General features: G+C 37.9%; 2 protein-coding genes across 4 annotated transcripts in view; one reads left to right on the forward strand and one right to left on the reverse strand.

The window, feature by feature from the left end:
• Positions 1-154: 154 nt before the first annotated feature.
• LOC113669067 (uncharacterized) lies at positions 155-18906 on the reverse strand. The gene is made up of 14 exons (XM_027185056.2): positions 17973-18906; positions 14450-14592; positions 14162-14285; positions 13431-13546; positions 12686-12737; positions 11696-11799; positions 11270-11378; positions 9236-9324; positions 8489-8592; positions 7609-7643; positions 3917-4003; positions 2314-2527; positions 1756-1823; positions 155-1336 (listed from the first exon to the last, which is right to left on the reverse strand). The coding sequence occupies exons 1-14, from the start codon at positions 18333-18335 to the stop codon at positions 1172-1174; spliced, it is 1773 nt and encodes a 590-aa protein (XP_027040857.2). The 5' UTR covers positions 18336-18906; the 3' UTR covers positions 155-1171.
• A 2439-nt stretch (positions 18907-21345) lies between these two features.
• Positions 21346-22474, forward strand: part of LOC113669091 (centrosome-associated protein 350) — a 41895-nt gene continuing 40766 nt past the window's right edge. For all 3 annotated transcript variants that reach the window (XM_089203893.1, XM_089203895.1, XM_089203894.1), the window contains exons 1-2: positions 21346-21689; positions 21936-21979. In XM_089203893.1, the coding sequence (XP_089060019.1) occupies positions 21587-21689; positions 21936-21979 (147 nt within the window). In that variant the 5' untranslated portion in view covers positions 21346-21586. The remainder of the gene's footprint in view (positions 21690-21935; positions 21980-22474) is intronic.

The following is a 22474-nucleotide window of genomic DNA, read 5'->3' on the forward strand; positions in this document are numbered from 1 at the left end:
CGAGCTCCGCCATTACGCCGCGAAACGAAAAGGTGTGGTTTAGATCTTAAATGCAGTATACCAGATTCTGTCCTGAGAAACGTGTTGAAAATCTTGAAATATCCTTTGTCACTCTTATTTGAGACCACTGAGTAGTACAGAATGAATGCGCAAGTTAAAGTAGAATTGAGATTCTCTTTATTCCTTGCTTTGTACATGTCGTGAATACAAAAATAAAACGAATCGCGAATTGCCACACTTATTTCACAAGTGTAAAAATCCATCTGATTTTCAAGAAATATACTTTTTCCCTAAAAATTAATTATGTTCCCCTTTGCGATAATCACTGCGCCTAGAGTGTATTCTACATTTTTATTAAAGATATCTGACTTAAATAAATTAGTAAAATAAGAGAGGAGTTCAAATTTTGAATGTGCTACGAGAATTTGAAATTTACGTTCTACTTGGTCTAAAAAATACACAAATCTGATAACGACTTTGAGTTCTGAAAAATAAACACCTCGGTTGGGGTTAAAAATGAAAAAAATCACCCAAATCTCTTTCCCTTCACTACAATATTGTGTGTCGTGTGATACAAAACGTAACGTGAAAAAACAGCCGATAAGTGTTACAGGGAACACTTCGCGTCGTTGAGAAGCAAGTAGTATCTATATTTCGTGTGCGTTTTAAATATTTAAATTTTCTACGTTAGCCTGGCTAAAAATCAGTTACTTCCTCCAACTATTTTACAACTGTATTGGCAAAATGCGGTTAAAATCCAATGTCCAAAGAGAGATGACACGTACTAAGCTACTCTACAACAACCCAGGCTTTCTGCGAGCGTCTATTCCTCAGTTACTCACGCAATTCTGATTGTAACACAATTTATTTGTCACATTCATGTCACTAACTAAATCGCTTGAAAAGCCTAAAAAAGACAGTCCTCTAGAAAGTTTTCTTGACAGAACGAAGCTACAAAAGTACACGGGCTGAAAATATCATCTTCATTCACTAGACTACAGAAATTACGAATCGCCGTATAGTATATCCCTTCAAGCTCGTGATTCCTTAATACTTGTAGCGTTTTTGACGTTCTAGTCCAGCCAAACATGTTTGAACACGACTACAAACTGCACCATTTAATTCAAATAATACAAGGCTACAGCTACAGTGTCTACTTCTTCACTTCTCTCTATCGCCTGGGTTGTATTTGAGGTTTACGACCTCCGGGACCAGACGAACGCTGATCGTCCATTCTATTTGATTGTAGGCGAAGTATCAGACCAAAGAAGTCCTCGTCAGGTACTGTAGGCGCATTGGGCGGCGGCTCCGAGCGCTGATCCTCAATACGGTGGGACTGGGGAGAGGAATGAAAAATCTTAATGATTGGCCTTTTTTCGGTGGTATCCCAAGAACTGGTTATTTTCAAAAATATTGAAAGTATTATTATCATTATTATTATTGTTATTATTATTATTATTATTATTATAATTATTATTATCATCAGAATTGTTACCATTATAATCATTATTATTATTATAAAAATTTTACCAGCAGTCGATTTTATTTCACTGTTTGAATACATGTAGTACCATCTAACAGGCTCAAACCGCGGAATTGTTCTCACTTGTCAATGCGCCTCTGTACTTGATTCAATATGACATCTTAAGCGTGAAAGGAAATCAACTTATTCTCAAATGATGAGGACCTGCTCGTAGGCTAGTTGTTAACACAGTCGAGCTGTTATTGACAAAAAGCACCCTGAACGATACTCACTTGACTTCGGAGAACCATTTCATAAAGATCTTCATCGCCAGGGTTGTCTCCTCTCTTTGGCAGTCTCCCTTAATGGAAAAAAAATTGAATTCAATTTTGTTCCTAATATTCCGTTAGTGATAATTTCACTTCACCATATTTAATAATTCACCGCTTGAGTAACGCAAGTTCGAACAAAGACATTTCGTGGCTTCCACAACTCATCAAAATCTGTTAACCCTTTAACTCCCAAGATCTAATTGTGAATTCTCCCTTTTAGTTGTTACACATTTCCTTGTAAATCAATTAAGAGAATTTAGCGTTAGGTCATGACAACAACTTCAACTTGAAAAATTTGAGTGTTCTCAATACCTGTTACCTGGATAATGTATGGATATTATAGGATGAAGTTATATCATCTTAATCACCACATTAATTAAAAGCTATACTCAGCTTTGAAGCGCTTAATCTTATTGTGACACAACCAAAAATGTGACAACCCCCACGGGCCATCCGGCAATAAATAATGACGGGTCTCTTAAGGGATTAGACAAAGTCAGATCTCGGAAACAAACGTACTTATCTGAGACGGGTCATCCTCGAAAGGAAGATCACTCCGTTGTTCTTCCATTCTGTCTCCCTGTACTCGTTCCACCATATCCAACATGTCTTCCGTACTCTTGCTCTTTTCGATTGGTTTAGGGAGCTCGCAACGCTGCTCATCCATTCGGTTACCCTGGCAACGACTCAGGAATTCGAAGAAGTCTTCGTTCAGGGCATGATCATTCTGTTTCTGCAAAATTGTACATATAAATGGTAATTTATTTGATTGTTATCTCCACGATCACAAAAACTTCATTTCTACGACAGTTTGAAGTGCCGTCTATGATAAGAATTTTAAGTGATACTTGGAGAATTTAAATTTCAAAAAGGTTGATAATCTTAAATAAAATTTCATGACGCACTCTTAAGAGAGCAGTCAGGTTTGACTAGAACTGATTACATCTGCTTGAGGCTATACTAGACACACCGGCTACCTTTGAAGCCTCTAACTGCAATATGGAAAACACAATTGTTTTTCCCTTTACATGGACAATTCTTACTACTCGCTAGGACAACTCTACTGCTGGTTGGTTTACTGAAGATAAATCTGCTTTTCGGCCAAGGATGGGCGCAAAGAGAACAGAAAACGCGTACATTTCCCTCATTGTAACGAACCAAAGACAGAACAGAACAAAACAAAACGCCAGAACAACAAAAAAAGCAAAGCCATGAAAATCGAGGGAAACAAACCAGTATTGACAAATTTCAAGTCATCTTTACATTCTTGAACGGCACCAGTCTTGTTCACCAATATATTTAACAGTTACTCAACTAAGAAGCTCATTAGACTATTCCGTCATTTCAACTCAGGAAAGTTCTAGATTTCGTATTTTCCAATTCCACAACTATGCAGAAAACTCTTAGCCATAGCAGCATAGGGACAAGAAAAAAATCAGAAAAAGTTATTGGTGTACCAAAATTAAAACGAACACAGAAGTCTGCAGGACGAGTGCTCTCGATTAAAGTATCAATTTTTATTTCATAAATTTCGTATTATGACAAAACCTCAACATTGGTTACGGCTCCGTGACGTATGATCATCACAACACCGTCATATTCGCTTACAGAACAACTATAATCTTTACGTCTTATCGATCGGCGGCCTAGAGGCTGTCATGTTGTCGAACTCTGTTGGTAAAAGATATCACTTGAAAGAGGAGTGAACCTATCCCCTGGTCCTCTGAAATAATTTTTGAAAGAGTAACTGTAATCTTCGCGCGCGTGGCAGTTGATACCGCGGTCTAAATAATAAAGTCTGTCATCTGTTCGAGCTCTCGGCTTGTGGGCTCGAAGAAAATGATGTATTTGAAAAGCAATTCAAGTAAAAATAACACTATTATGATCAGGTGACTGCAATCAGTCTATCGAACGAGAACGATCTTGTAATGGAACAGTGGACAGATTGGATCTCGGAACCACCGGAACCCGAAACCAGCGCCCTAACTGATCAGTCACGCTATCTGGTGTTAGAGCTCCTAATATCATAATAACGCATTCCCAAAGCGCTTGAGATTTGGAATTTCCTTAACTAATGATAAAATAAACGTTAAAATTTTCAGATCTATGTTCAGTCGCTTACCTCATCGGAGCGAACACGAACTTGGACATCACCGTGATCCACAGGTTTCCTCGAGTTCACTGACGACGAACGAGGCTTAGTCACACCCTGAAAAAGGGAGGAAAGCAAGTGAAGTTAACCCTATACCTAAGACAAGTGACCAGCAACTAACTAATTTCTCGCTAAAAATTTCACCCCTGAACAAACAAGAAGATCATGTCAGTCAAAATAAAAAAAAACTGTTTTTAAATTTTTGGCTGAACGTGCCGGAGAAAAAAAGAAACATCTGTGTACCCCTAAGGATTCAAATCTTGGACTTTCCAATTTGGAGGGCCTATGGTTTATCAATCGAGCAACAGAGAACTCATTGGCGAGATTTACTAAGGTCAATTTACTAAGATCACATGCAACAAGTGTTCTGAATACTAATAGCATTGATATCGAACAAAGTGTGCCGTGCGGAGATTTAGTTCAAGTTTATCTCTGTTGTCGAATAGCATTAGTCGCGAAAGTGTAACCAAAAAAGAGTCTGACTCCTAGCGAAGGGAAACTAAACTCAGAGACAGTGACACTAAGATTTACTTCTCAGAGAGTACTGACTAACAAAACAAATTTCTTGCAAAATCGACCACCGAAAAGCTTGGCTATCCACTGAGAGGGCTCGCAAACTGGCAGATAGTCGAAACAAACTGGCAGATGGTCGAAACAAAGTGAGCTCCAGGAAAAATATATTGCAATCTGATAAAGTTTTTAAACAGTTCCTATCTCTGAAGAGACTTAATGCAAACGTAAACATTGCTATCACTCAAAAATGTCGCGAAATGAAACATACCATCAGCTCCGAGCAGTCAAGCCCCATTTTAGAAAATTATCTGCAAACTTCAAAGACTTTGGTGAATTGTGTTGCCGGAGATGAGTTTGATCTTCTCTTCTGGGTGTAAAATCTACTGGATCTAACGCCAAACTCAAGGCTTTTAAAAACACTTCAACTAAGAACGTGCCCAGATACGCTTCAAGAAGTAAACATTACGTCATTTAAATAAACTCAAGGATTAACCTTTTTAAATCCGTTTCTAAGTGGGCGGCGAAATTGAAAAACACGAAACCTGGAAGCAAATCTTTTTCGTTTGCGTGAGCCAAAAAAACAAAGATTTCTTTCAAAACTCTGCGCTTTCACGCGATGGTTTTCATAAGTAGGAATCGAACACGAATGTTTTGCAAGTGGTTATACCTCTCGAATATATTACGAAAATTCGACCACAAAGTGGCTGTGAATTACTTCCCCAAGGAGTCATTAACACGTCTGAGACAAAAGCGCAAGGCAGAAAGTCCAGTATCATCTTGGTAAATAACTCGAGGAGGTACACGTTTCCGCGCTACAGCACGTTCGAAAATAGAAAGAAATTGCCCTAAGGTTTTAAAAAACATGGAAAATCACTTCCATATAATGAGGCATGTTTGAAAAAAAGAAGAACGAATAAAAAATATATTTTTCAAGTTCCTGTTCTTATCACTCGCGGTATTAAAGTAGCGATACTGAAATTTCTGGTGAACCTGAGTTTTAAGAATTTGCGATCTCGATCTCTAAGTTCTCTCATCTGAAACTAACAAAAATTTGTAGTTGTTGGTCGAAAGGGTAAAGAATTCCAGATCGAGGTCAATTAATTAATTCCGCCTCAAAATGGATTGTGGGTGGTCTGTTTTTGTGGCGGATTACAGCATTTAACATCAGAAGAGCTTTTGACGTTCAGTCCGAAAATATATATTTCTCCAAACACTTTACAGTCTAAAGACAGCAGGCCATTTAATTTCGGTGTAAAATGAACTGTGTTAAAATATGAAGTCACGAGAACGGATTTCTTGTTGACTTAAAATAATGCCGGCTTACAAGGGAGATATATTACTTTCAGACAATACCTAGGGCGTATGAATTTTAAAACGTCTGTCATTGTATATCAAGTGTACAGTACAATGCTTCCTGTAATTAACAGGGGTTGTTGGTGCGTGACTTCCGTATTGCATTGTAATTGTATTGAAAAATTGACCTATTTTATTCAAACGTTGAAGTAAATATTTGCAGCTTAACTTATTGTGCACCGAAACAGTTACAACTCCCCAATATAATCCTCTGCTCTGTTTGACTCACGTAAGGACAACTGAAACTTTTACATCGTGGACTAAAATATAACATAAAACATAGCCTGATTTGGCAGCCCAAATTGACTTGAAAATCGTGGCACGGAGCAACCAAAATTTCGTTCGCTTCCTCTAGTAAAGTGGAAAAGCTTAAGCGTGACTCCCGAAATTGTTAAAGGAAGTATTGCATTGAGCAATTGTCTCACTAGCCTATTGTTCAAGCTCTATTGAATGATTTCGTGTCTCAGACTTATCGGGCGCCGAAACAGTAAATATTCTATATGTTTCTAAGATCTGTTAAAGTTAATGTGTGGTCAACTTAAATCTATAAATAGAGAACTCAAATATATCACGAATTATTGACCAGCTCGTTGATTTGTTAAGAAATTGAGATGACGCCGACTTAAAAATCATGGCTTGGAAAAATCAAAACGTTGTTGAAACGAATCTTATTGTCATGTGTATAATCTTCTAAGTATTTGTTCATCTAAAGATTCCATTGTACAAACAAATGGTTAGGTTTCAATAATCAAACGATATTAGACGATGTAGGAACGTTATTTGGTAAACAGCAGGTATTTGACTTATCTTAAAGAATGAAATGTATTGAAAGGAAAACTTTAATTAGAAGAATCTGTCTATAAACCGAATTGGCGACTAAAATCATTTTTAATATGATTCAAAGCGCTTTAATTAATTCGTTGTCAACATAAAAACAAGAAATTCATAAAGATTTATCACCTGCGTGACTTCCCTATTGCTGAAGGATGTATTTTGAACGATTTGGTTGATTGAGACATAAGTACATTTTCACGTCCTTCACCATTCTTCCGCATAACATGGAGATGTTTAGGTTTTTAATGAGAAAAAAATTACACAAGTTGCAAGAACGTTGTTTGCAAAAAAAAAAAAAAAGTGTCGGGGAAAAAGGGGAAAAAAATAACAGTAACAGTCTTGTTACCTCTGTTACATAATGAATTACATTAGACGAGAATTCGCTTTCAAAAATCCACGTCAAACTAAACTCATTTTCATTTGAAGAGATCTTCAGAAAAACACAGAATTCATAAGAATTACTTCGGTCATTGCACAATCTTAGAGAAAAAAATTTTGTACTATGAAGAAAACAAACAGACAGAGACCTCTCTCTTTTTTGAGCCGTACGTAGTGAAATTCATGAATAAAATTTAAAAAAACATGTATTTTGAGGACGATCAATTTATGAATTTCAGTCTCGTAAACAAGAGCTAGGACTCAAAGAGGTTTCATACCAGACATTTGTTATTTTGTCTATGAGAACTGTGTTTATTATTATTATTATTATTATTATTATTATTATTATTGTTATTATTTATCATGAAGAGAGTAAGAGAGCGAGATATTTGAAGTTCGCAAGATTTGGTTGTGTGACTTAAACGCTCTCCAACTGAGGTACAGAGAAGTCCTTAAAGAGAAAGTACATACGCTATGTTGAGTAGGGCGGAAAAAGCTATAACTTTTGATCGAGTCATCAAAAATGAAAAACGAACAAACAATAAAAAACAAAAGAAAAAGGTCCTCTCTATGGTAAAACTCACATCAGCAGATGCAGCTGACTCCAGTTTCCTTTTATCTGAGAAAAAGAAATACACAAAATCAAAATACTTCGTAATTGTTAAACTTAGTAAATGTTATAATATGACTGCTTCGTCCAATGGGGGAGCGATTTTTAAGGAAAATGTTTCAATACATATTAAGAAAGTTCAGTACATAAAAACTACTACCGTAATCATCATTTTAAGAAATAAGATATAGTAGAGATGGGTGAATACTAGCTAAAATGAAAAACGAACAAGAACAAAAAGAAATGAATAAATAAATGTTAAGTGTTAGGAATAATCTTTGAAACAGAATTTCGCACAGATGGAAGCAGACTTAGGGCTGGTTATTTAAACAAAGCTTAGCCGTTGTTTAACAAAATCGCGTCCTAAACAATCCTCGATTTAGCTAAACCTTTCATCTGAGCATTTCTTTATGTGAATAGTGTCAAGAATGCCGGAAGCGAACAGAGGGAAGACATTTTTTACATCAAATCAATCCTCTTACAGAGAAAGCCTTTGGCCCACTTATTGTGTTAAACCGCGGTTCGGTTTAGACCCAGTATAAATAAGGGTTACATAATTTGCTGAAGAGCATCTCGAAGGCAAGGCAGACAAATCACAAACTCAAAAAAAGAAAAAAAGATACTAATTCTTGAGAGTGGAATGGCGATATAAAAAGAACTGGTCATTATTTTTTCGCAGGGGGGGGGAGGGGGTCGGAGAATTTTGGTTGATTATGATAAAATTTGGCCGATCCCTCCCCCTAAGGGCCCTGTAGTATTCTATTGACCCCCTCCCTCACTGGTAGTGAATGCTGTGCTATACTTAGTCCTGATCCTTAATTGCTTCGATTTTGATGGACGCTGTTATTGCTCACCTCCTTCTAAATTGCTGAATTTTCTGTTAAAGAGTTGTTTAATAGATCCCGGGCTGCTTCGATGCACGCCCTCAGCAATTCCAGATGCTGAGCTATTTGAGTTCCTGCAAGAACAGAACATGCTGTAACGGCTGTCGTCTGCTCCATCGGATGGAAAATCCTTTACTTTCAAAATCCAAAGGGGCAGAAAATTTTTTACACATAAATTTTTAGTGAGAGCTCACTCGCCAAATAAACGCCCACGCTGCAGCCTAAAACACACATTTCTCAAAACTCATTCATAATTCAATGTCCTTTGTTGAGAATTGTTCTTGTCTTAAACATGATAGTGACTTAGTCAAAAATAGATATCACCTTGTCAAATTAGAGCTTGGAGTTTGTAATTGATAACAAACGTGAACAAAACCAACTCACACACCCGGCATTCGCGTGTTCATGGAACGCTTTTCGATAGAGTGCCGTAAAAACCCAAAACAGAACAATTCCAACAATCAATCAGAACAAAGGAATATACTTCTAAGAACCAAAACAATCAAACTGCCTAAAGCGCGGGAAAACGCGGCCGACCAAGTCGTGATTGCTTTTCGAGTACATTTGATTAGTCGAGAAAGTGGCGCGAGTTTTTTAGACCAATCACAGACCGGAGTAAAGCAAATCCAAAGTATTCCCGGGTTACTTTCGATACTCAATTAAAAATTTCTCTATTTGTAAGGCAGTTTATGGTCTGTGTGTAAGGACGACACTTACGTATCGTGAGAATCGTCTTCAATCCCAAGTAAGGCCCGGAGGTCAGAGATGTTCATCTGCGCCGTTATTTGTCCGGTGCGATCTCCAACCTGGAATTGAGAATCGCATATTAATACACAAGCTGAACAAATAAAACGAAATAAACTATCACAAAGACGAAGCTCCTTCAAAAATAAAGTGATACAATATTCACCAGAGCACCCGTCACATACAAAAAAGATCTGTTGTTGGAAATTTTATAAATCCCTGTAATGTGAGAATACTTCAAACTCATGTTTATCACAGAATCAAACCGGCACTAAAACAACATTATATTTCTGTTACATTTTTCGCAGCTTAGTACCCTTTCAACTTGGCGAGGTAATATATGGCGATCATTTATTTGGGTAAAATGATATGTCCATAATAACATGAAACTGCTTTTCCACTATACCAATGTGAAGAAACATTTCAGTAGACTCCCAGGAAGATCAACTGATCAAACTTTGTTTTTCTTTCCTTTTGGAACAACGCGTGGCGGGCAGGAAAATAGGCTTATAACTGCCATAAAAAATTCAAACTGAAGTTAATCTCCATGGCTGAATCCCCAATAGCTGGATACATTTGTGACTACCCTAATCCTTCCGGCGAAAAAAAATTGCGGAAACTTCACATGGTCCCAAAGCGAAGATGGGTTTATCGTTTCCATTCCAATAGAGAAATGAAGATTGATGTATAGTACAGTGTTGTAGAGTGAGTCAGCAAGAGTACTTTGAATAAAGTTATTGAACTATTATCATTTCTACTGACAAGTCTGTCACGGTCCGTGCTTTTCCAAAAAGGAAGAAAAAAATTGCTCGAAGAAAATTTGGAATAACCGCGATACAAAACCTGAAATCATGAGCGATTTTCATCGCACCCGGCTATCCTGGACAGGGCTATGCCAGTAACAGACTCTAGATGACGCTCCTAAACTGAGGATGTCGAACACAACCAAAATTAAGGGTCAGTGATGACCGACTCACTTCCGCGTGGCATTCACTCCAAAGATTAATTTCTGCAACTCAATACCCTCACTTTAATGTATTCAGAGTTGAATTTGTTTTTCGGCTGGTTGTTGTAACACTCAATCAAAGCGCAAATAAGAAAATACGTGATAACGACCTCAGAAGCAATATTACGTCATTGACCGCGTCGCGATCGATTCCACCCTAGTATCTGATTGGCTGAGATGTTGGCGCGAGTCTTTTAGACCAATCACAGAGCGAAGTAAACGAAAACCTGCGCAATAAACACTATTTATAACTTCTCAATTTTGAAACGGGTCTACGTGCGTGTAGCAAGATGTCAGCCAAACAATACACAATGGTTTAATTCCCAACAAAAGGTAAAGCTACAAAATTGAAAAGGGGCATTAAAACGTGAAAATGGCTGATTTACACCTTACTCTTGCGCACAAAAGTAGCCACACAGCTGCCACTCCATTCATTGTGATATAAATAAGCTAACAATCTTTCGATTTTCAGCGATTTGATGGACCAGGCTAAATTTTCATGAGTCAACTTTTGCGATTGAACACAAAGTGCTAATTTTCAAGAATGTTTTTTAATGTGTCATCGCTAGAGAGAGACGAGAAAAGTCCTTTAATTGTTTCTCAGCACAGAAGCTAATATGGCGTCGTTAACGATGTACAAGAGTTTGAAAACTTAAGCATAATTTTGTTTACGTTAAAAGTTAGCAATTCGATTCATTCTTCTCCATCCTCAGCTATCCTGGTTTCCCTGTGGTTTATTCTCACCTCTCTGATAGTTTTCTACAGACGTAAAACTGCAATTTCAAGGCTTCCTTTTTTTTTGAGAAATTCTCTTTATCACGAAAAATTATTCAAAATATTTTGAAACATTTTGCTGTTTTGCTAGGAAAAATTATTTCTTGTTGCAAAGAAAAAATGACCGAGAAGCGTCTCTTTGAAGCATCTTTAAATTATTACGTTGAACTACAGGAAAATTAGATGTACACTACACAATAGATCTGCTTTGTGTAATTTCACGTTACCTCCTTCGAGATATCCAAATGTCTCTGCGCGTAATCCAGAGCTGTTTCGTGATTACCCAACGCAGTGTGCGCGTTTCCTAAACTCCAACAAGCACGACCTTCGCCGACTCTGTAAGAAAGAAAGTTTAACTCATTTGAATACCGTAACCAGTGTTAAACTTACTAACTAACGCAATAACAAAGAAAGGAAAGTAAAATGAAGACAAAAAAAATAACGACAGGCTTTGAATGTTTCATGGATAATGCAGATGTAGAGTAACAAACAAGTGTGGCTTTTGTGCTCAAGCAAAAGGGGTGTTAATGATTCTCTCAGTTAGGAGACTTTTGTTTTCTGCTATTCTGCTCTTAAAGCGTAAATTGAAAAACAAAAGCAAGTGGTTCAGGTGACTTAGGTAATTATCCATTTAAAAAAAATGTACAGCGTACCTGTCACCCAGTTCCTGAGCGATCTCCAAATGTTTGGAATGGTATTCCACTGCCTCCTGGTAATCTCTGAGTAAAGTGTAAGTGTTTCCTAAACTGTAACAGGCCTGGATTTCCAGGAAAAAAAGAATGTTTTCAAGGTTTGACTGCCTAATCCTATCTAGAAAAGAAAATTTTTACCGGATGGACGGTTGATATGGACAGTTGAGGTAATTAGCAAGCTTCTTTGTTATGTCAGGAACGTTGCTCAAATAATTAATTATCCTAACTTGAGCCAAAACAGAATACCATTATTCTAACTCAACGACCGAGCTCATATTTTATCGTTTTCTTTCGGTATAGCTCTCCACAGAGTTATTTACATAACAAATAGATTCCAAGTTGCCGTGCGTCTATTCAGCAATAGATCACACATGACGTCAAAATGTGGTAAGAACAAAAAAGTGGCACACGAGGCGCAGCCGAGTGTGTCACTGATGCTCTTACCACATTTTGACGTCCTCTGTGATCTATTACTGAACAGAGGCACGGCAACTTGAAATCTATTTGTTTTTATACAATAAAGAATTTAAAAAAGTTTTAATGATGACGTCATCTATACGTCTGTCCTCCAATAGATCATAAGTGAGAACCAATCAGAATGCGTGCATAACTGAGCTTATTATATAAAGCTAATTACATGCTAAGCTGAACCATACTCGCTGATTGGTTTTTCCTGATAATCACTTGGAGGACAGAGGTATAAATGATGTCAACATGCTGCGCCTTGTGTACCACTTTTTCGTTCTTACCACATCATCTATGGTTTAACACTGAACTGTCCCACGACAACATGGAATCTATTTGCTAAGTGGTAAAGCTCGCACCGGGAAATCTAATGGTCTAGGATCTTTACTTCGTCTAGAGCTCACGATGCGTCAATAATATCCCTCCTTAAACACCTTTCTTCATCTATTTTCTATACACTACGTTTTTATAGCCACTTAAAATTACCTGTGCCTCAATCGCCCTGTCCCCCAGTTCACGTGATATCCCCAGTGTTCTCCTGCAAACAAGGTAACATTATACGCTTATCAAAAGTAGTCATGGAATATTGCAATTCCTGAGTTTTGATTAGTTTACAGGCCAAGGTTTCTGGGCTCTCATACTCTTGATTCTTTTCTGTGTTCACGTTTATATACCGTCGACCCTGTATTCAGCGGTCATCCACGTAATTATTTATTTATAAAAGGCTAAGAAAGGTCTTGCAAGAGTGAAGTTCATTGTGCAGGCACACTAGACACTGACCCATAACCAAAATTAGCCTAATCTTTGCCTAACCCTTTACACCACAACACCAGTATGCATATTCTCCATACTGTTCTGCATATATTTCCTAACATGCTGACGAGGAGAATTTGTTTAACAATTAAAGAGCTTCTTTGGTAGTGATCATTTCCCATATTCTCATAGCCTTAATGTGTGATTCAGTAGTAATATTGTGAGGAGAAATTAGATGCTGGACACTTTAAAGGGTTAGAAGATTAATGGGTTTTCTTAACGCCTTCACTCCCAAGACTTCAATTCTATTTAGTGTCTGCCCTTCATTTCTCATAATTTTAACTCTAGGGATGATTTTCTTTCTTCTCGTCACCTTTTGGCTTAAAAATATATGAATACTGTGAGGAGAATTTCCATAGCAGTCTCATTTGACAGTGAATGTTTAACTTAAAGAAAACTATTAAAAAGTTTATCTCACTTGTAATACTCAGCTGCAACCTCAAACTCCCCAAGGAAAACATGTGCATTTCCAAGGTTACTACAAGCACGTCTTTCTGCTGGCTTGTCATGGAATTCTTCTGCAATGACTAACCTCTGGATTTAGATCACAATAAATAGAGAGGTTACCACACAATCTGGCCAGGGCACTTACCATTAACGGAGATGACCAACCACAGAGACAAATTGTAAAATCACATGAAGTGAGGGTGCTTATCAAAAATTTGACACCAAGGATATGGGGGGTGAGGGGGGGACTTATTTCAAAAAGGCGGGAAGAGCTGAAAAGAGTATTACCTGTAATTCTGGAATTTAGTGCTCTAACTGTAATTCTGGAATTTAGTGCTCTAACTAAGCAGCTCTGCCTGATATTTTCAATTTCTTTACAAGTAGACTAGCCTCCCCTACCCTATATGAATGATGGTAAGTACCCTTTGATTCATAGTTATTTGCCCAAGGTTTACCATCTCTATCTCACTGTAAGGTAACCTTTCTGAGCATTTGGCTGCTCTATTTCTTTCCATCACCTCATGAGACAACGCTCTGCAGAGATTTAGTGGCATACTACTCCTAGTTGCTTCATGCTATGGAAACTGGGATAACCTCCCACTGGTGGAGCCACTTGGCTTAGCATAGGCATCACCCTTTTATCTTTACTACCAGATTGAAATTTGATTGAAATATGTAAAGAGGGAAAAAAAAGACACCCACCTCCTCATGAAACATGATTGCCAGTTCAAAGTTTCCTATCAAGTAGTGAGTGTTGCCAAGATTGCCACAGGCTCTCCCTTGTGCACCTCTGTCACCAAGTTCTTTCACAATGGAAAGATTGGCCCTAAAATTTAAAGACAGAATAGTTTCTGATTATTGAAATGGGAACAGCATGCATGAAGAAATTCTACTCCTCAATAAATTTACATTAGACATAGATTATCAGAGATCACAGACAAAATGGAATCAAGAGAAATTTAGCAGATGGGCTACATAGGAATCACTTACTCATAGAATTCAATAGCTCTTTCCAGTGCAGACCGCACTTCTTCAGGAAATTCTCCAGGATCTTGGTGGAAATTTCGACCAAAGTGTTTACCTTTAGCATGATACACATTTCCAAGGTTATACAAGGCTCTGGCTTCACCAATCTGCAAACATAATATTCACCCATTTAATTAAACCTCATAACTGACATTAATATTCTATCCATCATTTTCTTCATACAGTGCTGATTATTACAATTTCCTCTTCTTAAAACAAAGGAAATTTAGCTTTCCATTACTGTAACCCTTATTCTCAAAACCATTTAATTCTTTACTAAATGTAAAAAGTAATGCCAAATTCTCCTTAGACTTGGATGTACTAACCCTTTCACACCTACAAGCTTCATGATGTCAGCTTGCTTAATGCTGTTTGTGTTTCATGCTGTTACATTCTCTAATCCCTAAAACCCTCACAATTCAGCAAGCTATTTTTTACCCCTGTCAGTATGAATCTATCATCCTTACTTCTAACCTAGTCAAGTAAAGCAATAGTCTTCGCAGGTGAACTGCAATTTAAGTGATCACAGCGAAGAAGCCTGAAAAAATATATGAGCTTTGACAGGATTTGAACCCCATGGTGCTACACCAACTAAGTTGAAAAGCCACATGTTGGGAGCAGGTCACATGTTATAGGGTTCTTCTTTTCTGTGGGGGATTCTTATTGTAATTTTTAAATCATTGCTTTTTTTTTTTGTTTGACATCACTATTATTTTACAGCTTAGCAACGAGCCAGTTTCACTGGTTGGCTCACTTTATAATATTGCGACATTACTGTTTACACTGCCACACTGCATCACTAGTGGTACTTAATGAATTGCTCTCCAGCAACTAAAACGAGCCAAACAGTTGACCAATCAAAGTGTTGACTGACCCCAAAGGATGACAATCTCTTCAAACAAAGCAGGGGATACATTTACAACTAAACGTCACAACTAATACTAAAAAAGGTAGCTGTCATTGCCCATTTATCTCCCCTGCAGAACAAGTGTTATCTTATGTGTTGACCAGATGACTAGAAGCAAGTGCATGGTGATAAGGGTGACTCTTTAGACTCCTGTCAAAATTTGACTTTGCTTAACTGAGACTGTGAAAAAAAAAAAAGAGTCACTGTACAGCACAGTGCATTCATCAGTTTATGACTACACCATACTTTCTTTGAGTTTTGAATTTTGACTTAATGTCAATAAAAAGTCCCTGTATAAATTGTTCAGTATCAAGCCTTAAAGTCATTTTATTTAGTCTTCTCTTGTTTTTCATCAGTTCCAAAATGACTTAAGTGGTTGGTGTCACCACCTCTGCTGCAATCCACCAAGCTTGTGGACTGCCAGCTCTAGTAAAAAACATTTTTAATGCCTTGTAATGCCAAAATGTACTAATAATTGTCTGTACAAATGAAAATTCTTGGAAAAGTCTTTGACATATTTTCAAAGACACTCAAAGACTGTTTCCTGATCTTATAAATGATTTTAAAAACTGTTTAAATGGAAAAAATCCAAAAATCTTTTATCTCATAAAATGGCCCCAAGGTTCTCGAAAAGTCATTCACCAATATCAAAAACCAAGTAGGACATTACTCTTGATGTACCTGAACTGGAATATCATTATTGAAAAAATTGAATTACTGATTTTTCCCCTCCAGTTGTGAGCTACGGATAAGATGTCCTTACTCTATATCAAGGAATATTTTTAAAGCAAAAACAAAAAAAGGAGACCAGTCAGTAAGAATGTACTAGAAACTTTGACGCATTTCCTTCGCAACAATGGCAATATTTGAAGAGTTTTCAGGAGGCTAAAAATTGATTTGAAAAAATACCTGCACAAGCATATGTGAAAATCACATTTAAAACATTTACAAAGATCGTATATTCCTTTGGAACCACTTTTAAAATAGAATGTAAGACAGTTGAAATTGTCTTGAAGATGGTGCCTGTCAACATATGTAAATGAATAGTTCTCTTTTCAAATTTTGCTTGGCAACAACTTCTGTAAAACTTCAATATGTAAACATGTGTAGTTAATATCCATTAAAAGTAAGGTGAGTGATCTGAAAAAAAAAAATTGTTGTACACAGGTAGCTCAGTTTAGGGCAATCCACAGCCTCTGTGCCAATTAGCCAAAGTAAACAAGTTATGAAGAAGAAAAACAGTGTGGTAAGAACTCTGCTGATTCCTAAAAAAAACAGAAATCAGTGTTTTTGACTGAAGAAATATTATGCCCAGTAAGACCGAAGGCTGTAAATATTAAGTGCAAATAATATACGTTACACCGGATATTTCACATGATATTACACTTCCGAAGTTATCACGACTTTGGAGACACATCCACATTTGCATAGTTTGGTAACCAATAATATTATCATTGGCTTTGAATGCCACTTTGTCACTAATCACACATGAAGTTAAATCAGTCTTTTTGGTGGACAGAGTAATCGCAAAAATTAAAACATTTCATCTCACTCTATTTGTGCGCAAATAAGTTTCGATCGGCGTCGTTATGTTCGATTTAATTGGTGAAATACACTCACATCAAGGAAATGAAATCTACACCGACAGCATTTAAATTTGTACATTTCGAACAAAGCGTTGAATTACGTCCTCGCCGGGATACAGAACAACTCTTAATTTTGTTAAGGATGCAACTTTCGCGTCGACCGCGTCAACATGCTTAAAAAATATTCCTATTTCGTGAGTACAATACAATTACATCACGCTGGTATTTGCCTCATGGAGGTCTGAAACACGTCGGTCTTTGATCAAGGATAGCAATTTACCGTTAACACAATACTTTCCATAACAAAAAAAAGAGTACAGCGTTCTCTGGTAACATTGTCCCCTATTGGAATCACCTCTGGTGAATAGTTCGAACAATGCTAGAACAACTGCTGGCATAACTAGAGAATATATTTAATTTAATAATGCCTTCGTATTCAGCAAGCGTATTGAAAATTTTTCAATATAGCAATATAGGACTAGTAATATTTTCAGAGCTGAAGTTAAGTTCGGATTGCTATTTCGGTTTGGTAAAGGACCGTTGCGTGTTTAGTAAAAATTTTTCGGCGGCCATTAAAATGATTACAAGCAGTGGATTGAATATGTGCACGTTTGCGCTGCGATTAGCAAACTTTAGAAAGCCAATGTTTATTTTGACCACCAAAAGACCGCAAGAATGCTTCCCAGTGAATTAAAAATAGCATACACACTCACGAGCATCATATAAATCGCATACCACTAAAGAGCACTCAAAGACGAAAGAAAATGACATCAGTAACAAAAGAAACGAAGAGAATTAGCTAAATCAATTTATACGCAGAAAGATCAAAAATCCCCCATTGTTGTTGATTGTACTATTGTAAATTTCGCTGTCACCTTTGAACTGCTCCCGCAAAATCAATTTTTTCATTTCTTCATTTTAAACTTTACGCTAAAACCCAAATGAGATATTTGTATAGCAAGCTCAAAAATCCCTACAAAACATGCAAGCTTACCTTATCCCCGAGTTCCCGTGAAATGTCTAAATGTCGAGTGCAACAAACTATGGCTTCGTCAAATTTTCCCAAAACCTTTAAGGTGTTTCCAAGATTCCCACTAGCTTTAGCTTCCCCGACTCTGTCTCCAAGTGTCCTTGCTAAAGTTAAGTCATGGCGATGAAATTCTAGGGCTTTCTCGTATTCTTGCAGATAGAAGTAGGCATTCCCTAATTGGCTATACACCGCACTTAATGTCTTCAAATCCTCTGTCCCGACTTGAACCGCTGCTTCGAAGAAACTTACTCCTGCGCGGCAATCACCCGCTTTGCAGAGTCTTTCACCCTCCAATGCAAGCTCCATACACGATGCTTGCACTGCCATTTTCCAAAAACAACCAAAAATTCCTTGAATAAGGATTGGTTGCCAATAACTCTTCACGATAGTAACACGAAATCTATTGTCGAGAGCGAGTTGTGAGTTCGTCGGACTGATCCTGCAGTAATAAATTAATCGCAAGTTTCCAATCCGCTGCGACTTGACCAAAACAACGCACTAAAGCTTTGCATCACAACAATCGTTATTATAGACGGTTTTCACGTTTAGAAGCCACTATACAAGAGAAATTGTCTCTACCTAACTGTTGTCAAGTGTAGTCCTGCTTGGATTGTCTGTTTCTCCACTTTTGTGGATTTTTGAAATTTGACTGTCCACTCGTTCCAGGTCTCTCGCGGTGTTTCGCGTCGCTGCTCTTTCCTGCTTTTTCCCTTCTTCTTCACTTTCGCCTTGGAAACAAGGCTCGCACAAAAAAGACCCTACGTTCTATATCATCCACTAAAAATTTTGGGAAAGATGTGCAGATAAGAGTTAATTGCTCGACAAAAATTCCTAAAATCAATGAACTCGATGTGACGAATAGAAGTTCATAAACAAAATATTCTAGGGAAGATCGCCGTCAGTTCGAAACCACTCAGCTAATATTGATCCGCACAATGTGTCAATACCTATAGAGGCGGACCAATATTATTATTAAGGCGGGTTGTTTGTCCAGCGGAGGTGGCGGGGGGGGGGGGGGTAAATGGGACAATTTTTTTTCTGGGTATGAGCCGCTGCTACCCCATCATAGTCTATCCTACGGCCAATTATAGACCCCATCTTAGTTACTTTTGGGCAAATATAATTATCACGATCCCACTTTTTACACGCAAATCTTTCCATTTTGAATCCTTACTTAGCAGTACGTCTTTTCGTACCCCCCAAATCCCGAAAATATGCGACTCCATTCTAGGGGTCCACTCTTTTGAAAATGCAACCCATTATAGACATAATGGTCAATCCAGTCGTCAAAATGCGACCCCATTCAAGCGCAGCATGTCCTCATTATCCTATTGCTAAGAAGTACCCTGGGGGGTTTCCAGTCGTTTCGTACCCAGTCGTTTTGCATCAAATTTCAGTCGATTCGTACCCGTTTTGAGTCGGTTCGTACTCGAACCGCTGGTCGATTCGTACCCATTCCGGTATGCATTAAGTCAAAATACCTAGAATGTATGTCCAAGCGGGCCACCACTGCGCTCGACAAATTGATCGACAGTCCACCGTACAATTGTCACAGAAGGAAAATGCCAATCGCATTCCGTTCACTCTTACATTTCACCCTCACAACCACGCATTTAAATCCATCATTCCTAAAAATTTTAAATAAGTCATTTCAAAATGATTCAGAGACTATCTTTTCGCAACTTCCACTTATTTCATTCAAACGCAAAAAAACCATAGGCAACTTTTTGGTCGGAAGTTCCTTACAACTAACGACCAGCCCGGAACTTTCGAATTCCGCTCGCATACGATGCAAAACTTGTTCTTTCATTCATAACGTTGAGAAAATATCGGGATCCAAACTATCCATTAAGACTACTGATCACTTTACGTGCATCTGCGCCAATGTCATATATAGCATAACTTGCACGTACTGCAAAAAGATATACATTGGTAAAACAGGAAGACGACCGGGTGACTGATTCTGAAAACACCTTTGCGACGTAGAGAGGAATGACAAGGACGCTTCCAAACCAGTCGGTAGCCACCTTAATCTCCTTAATCATTCTAAGCAGCATATGGCAGTCTGCCGCCTTTCCTTACATCTAGGCAGTTCGTAAAGGCTGAAAACCCTAGAAAGAAAGTCTGTCTTTGAAATCGGCACTCTTAATCCCCACAGTATCCACGAACGCTTTTAATTCCATTAATTTATTCTTAAATAACTGTGAATATATGAAAATCATATATATGTGAACTGCGGATAAAGACGTGATCATCGTGGCTGTTCTTTTCTGGTTGGCGTACAAGAAGATCAGGGATGAATAAGAAAGCGATCTTCGCAATAATGAACACTACTTAAGCAGCAGTGAGAATAGGGCCTGAAAAAAAATGCAGGCCTGTACGGGAGTTGAGCCCACGACCCCTGAGATACCGGTGCAGTGTTCTACCGAGTACCAACTGAGCTAACAAGCCAACTGGGAGCTGATCACTACGTTGGTTTCTAACAAACCCGCAATCCACAATTCCTCAATTTGTTCTGACGAAGGGTTAATGCTTGAAACGTCAGCTTTTAAACTCACGACAGGGGCCAATTTGCATTATCAACTCAGTTGATGGAGTAAAACCTAAATTGTCTTGAGATGTCCTGATTGTTGTGTAAAACAACTTAGTAGAGTCAAGCGAGTATGATACAAGCAAAATTTTGTTGCGTATACTTGTGGCCCTCTACACAAAAACAGCTCAATTATTGCCCCCCCATGCCCCCCTCAAACATATAGTAAATATTTCGATAAGTTCTTCCTTACCGATAGGAGGGTTTTGAGACCTTCTGAAATATTTGGTCGATCCTAGGTTCATTATAAAACCAATGGCACCTCATCGTATAGATTTAACGGCCATCTCACTTATTAAATATATTTATGAAGTATTATTGTGTGCAATGAGTCTCGATCCCTCACAGTGGCATGAATAATTGAATACTAACAACACGGCAGTTTAGAAGTGAAAAAGAATTGGGAAAAAAAACCATAACACCAAAATGTGACCGCAACCGCCAACCAGTTATAGAAATTTAAACGTTTTTGATAAATGTGTATGCTTTTTCGTTTTTTCTGTCATTTCATTCATACCACGTCTATTTTTCTTAAGTCTTTTTTTTATTTTTATTTTTTTAGTGCTCTTCGTGCCTGAAATCACTTGCATTGAGAGAGAGAGAGAGAGAGAGAGCATTCTCTAGGGCAAAAATGGTAGTGCTCCCTCCCGTCCCTCCCGTCCCTCCCGTCCCTCACCATCCCCCGCTCGTCACAAACTTCAAGTAATACCAATTCCCATGAGACACCAAGCGCTGCTGATTTCCCACACTGCTTTGCACTAAAAACAAAAAAATGGCGGGCTGTGGTAGAGTCATTTTCCCTAAATAGCTGTATGATTTCAAAGTGTTTTTCATTCAAAAACGGTAAGGAATTGTTTGGGAAAATAAACAGGTAAAGTATTATTCGAAAGATGGACCTTCTATAATTTCCTTAGCGCCAACAGAATATGGCGGAAACTTTGTTGTCTGTGTCTGATGCTCTCCTGTTGACGAAAGCGAAAGTTTTTTGATGGCTTCGTCGACGCTGTTTCGTGGTCGACGCATCGTAGATCCCGTTCCGGTTCAGCGTGGCCCTTTACCGAGAGATGGAAAATACCAAACTTCGTTCTCAGGTAGTGCTTTTGAAGAAATGGTAAAATAAAGAAGTAAGGTAAAAGTGTTGGCTGTGACCGTTGCTCTTTGGTTTCGCCTACTAAGTTTTCAAGATTAATGTGATCAATCGCCTTGTTTTGTTTTGATTCATGGTATGTTTTTTAAAACTTGTACCAGACGGAGTTGGAGTGTGCTCTTCAACGCCTTTTAATGTAAGTTTTACATGTTGTACACGAAAACTGAGATTGTTTTGGCTAATTTTGCAGACCTGGCAGCAGCATGGGAAAACGTCGGGGAAGTGAAGTCTGCGGTAAGTGAAATTTGATCACGTATGTCTGGTTCCATTGTAACAGGTGGGTTGCTAGGGGATCGTTCATGGACGAGTTTTCGATCTGCCCTTCTTAAAAATTAAAAATTTGAAATATTTTAGCAGGCTTGCATTCGTATAAAAGTATTTCCGTGTTATCCACGTTTCCTTTGGATAGATTTAGTTGTTTGATTTATTTTTCAATTGAAGTGTTGACTTGAATTAATCAAGTCTCCTTGAACGTGTGAACATCAGCCAGTTAATTTAACTTTTAAAAGTTACTGAACTTGTAGTACTTGATTGAGAAGTATAAGATTCATGCTGTTTTATAAGTTTTTTGTACAACATTTTATTTGTTACATTCTCATGGACCGATATTGTAGGCTATGATCCATTACATGTATTTGCTCGCATGTAATTGGTCTGAATGCACGTGGTGGATTATCCCCCAGCTTAAACTGGGGGATATCTGAGGATATTACCCAAGAGATATTCCCA

The sequence above is a fragment of the Pocillopora damicornis genome, chromosome 4, assembly GCF_964200805.1.
Source record: "Pocillopora damicornis chromosome 4, jaPocDami1.2, whole genome shotgun sequence".
NCBI classification, from domain to species: domain Eukaryota; kingdom Metazoa; phylum Cnidaria; class Anthozoa; order Scleractinia; family Pocilloporidae; genus Pocillopora; species Pocillopora damicornis.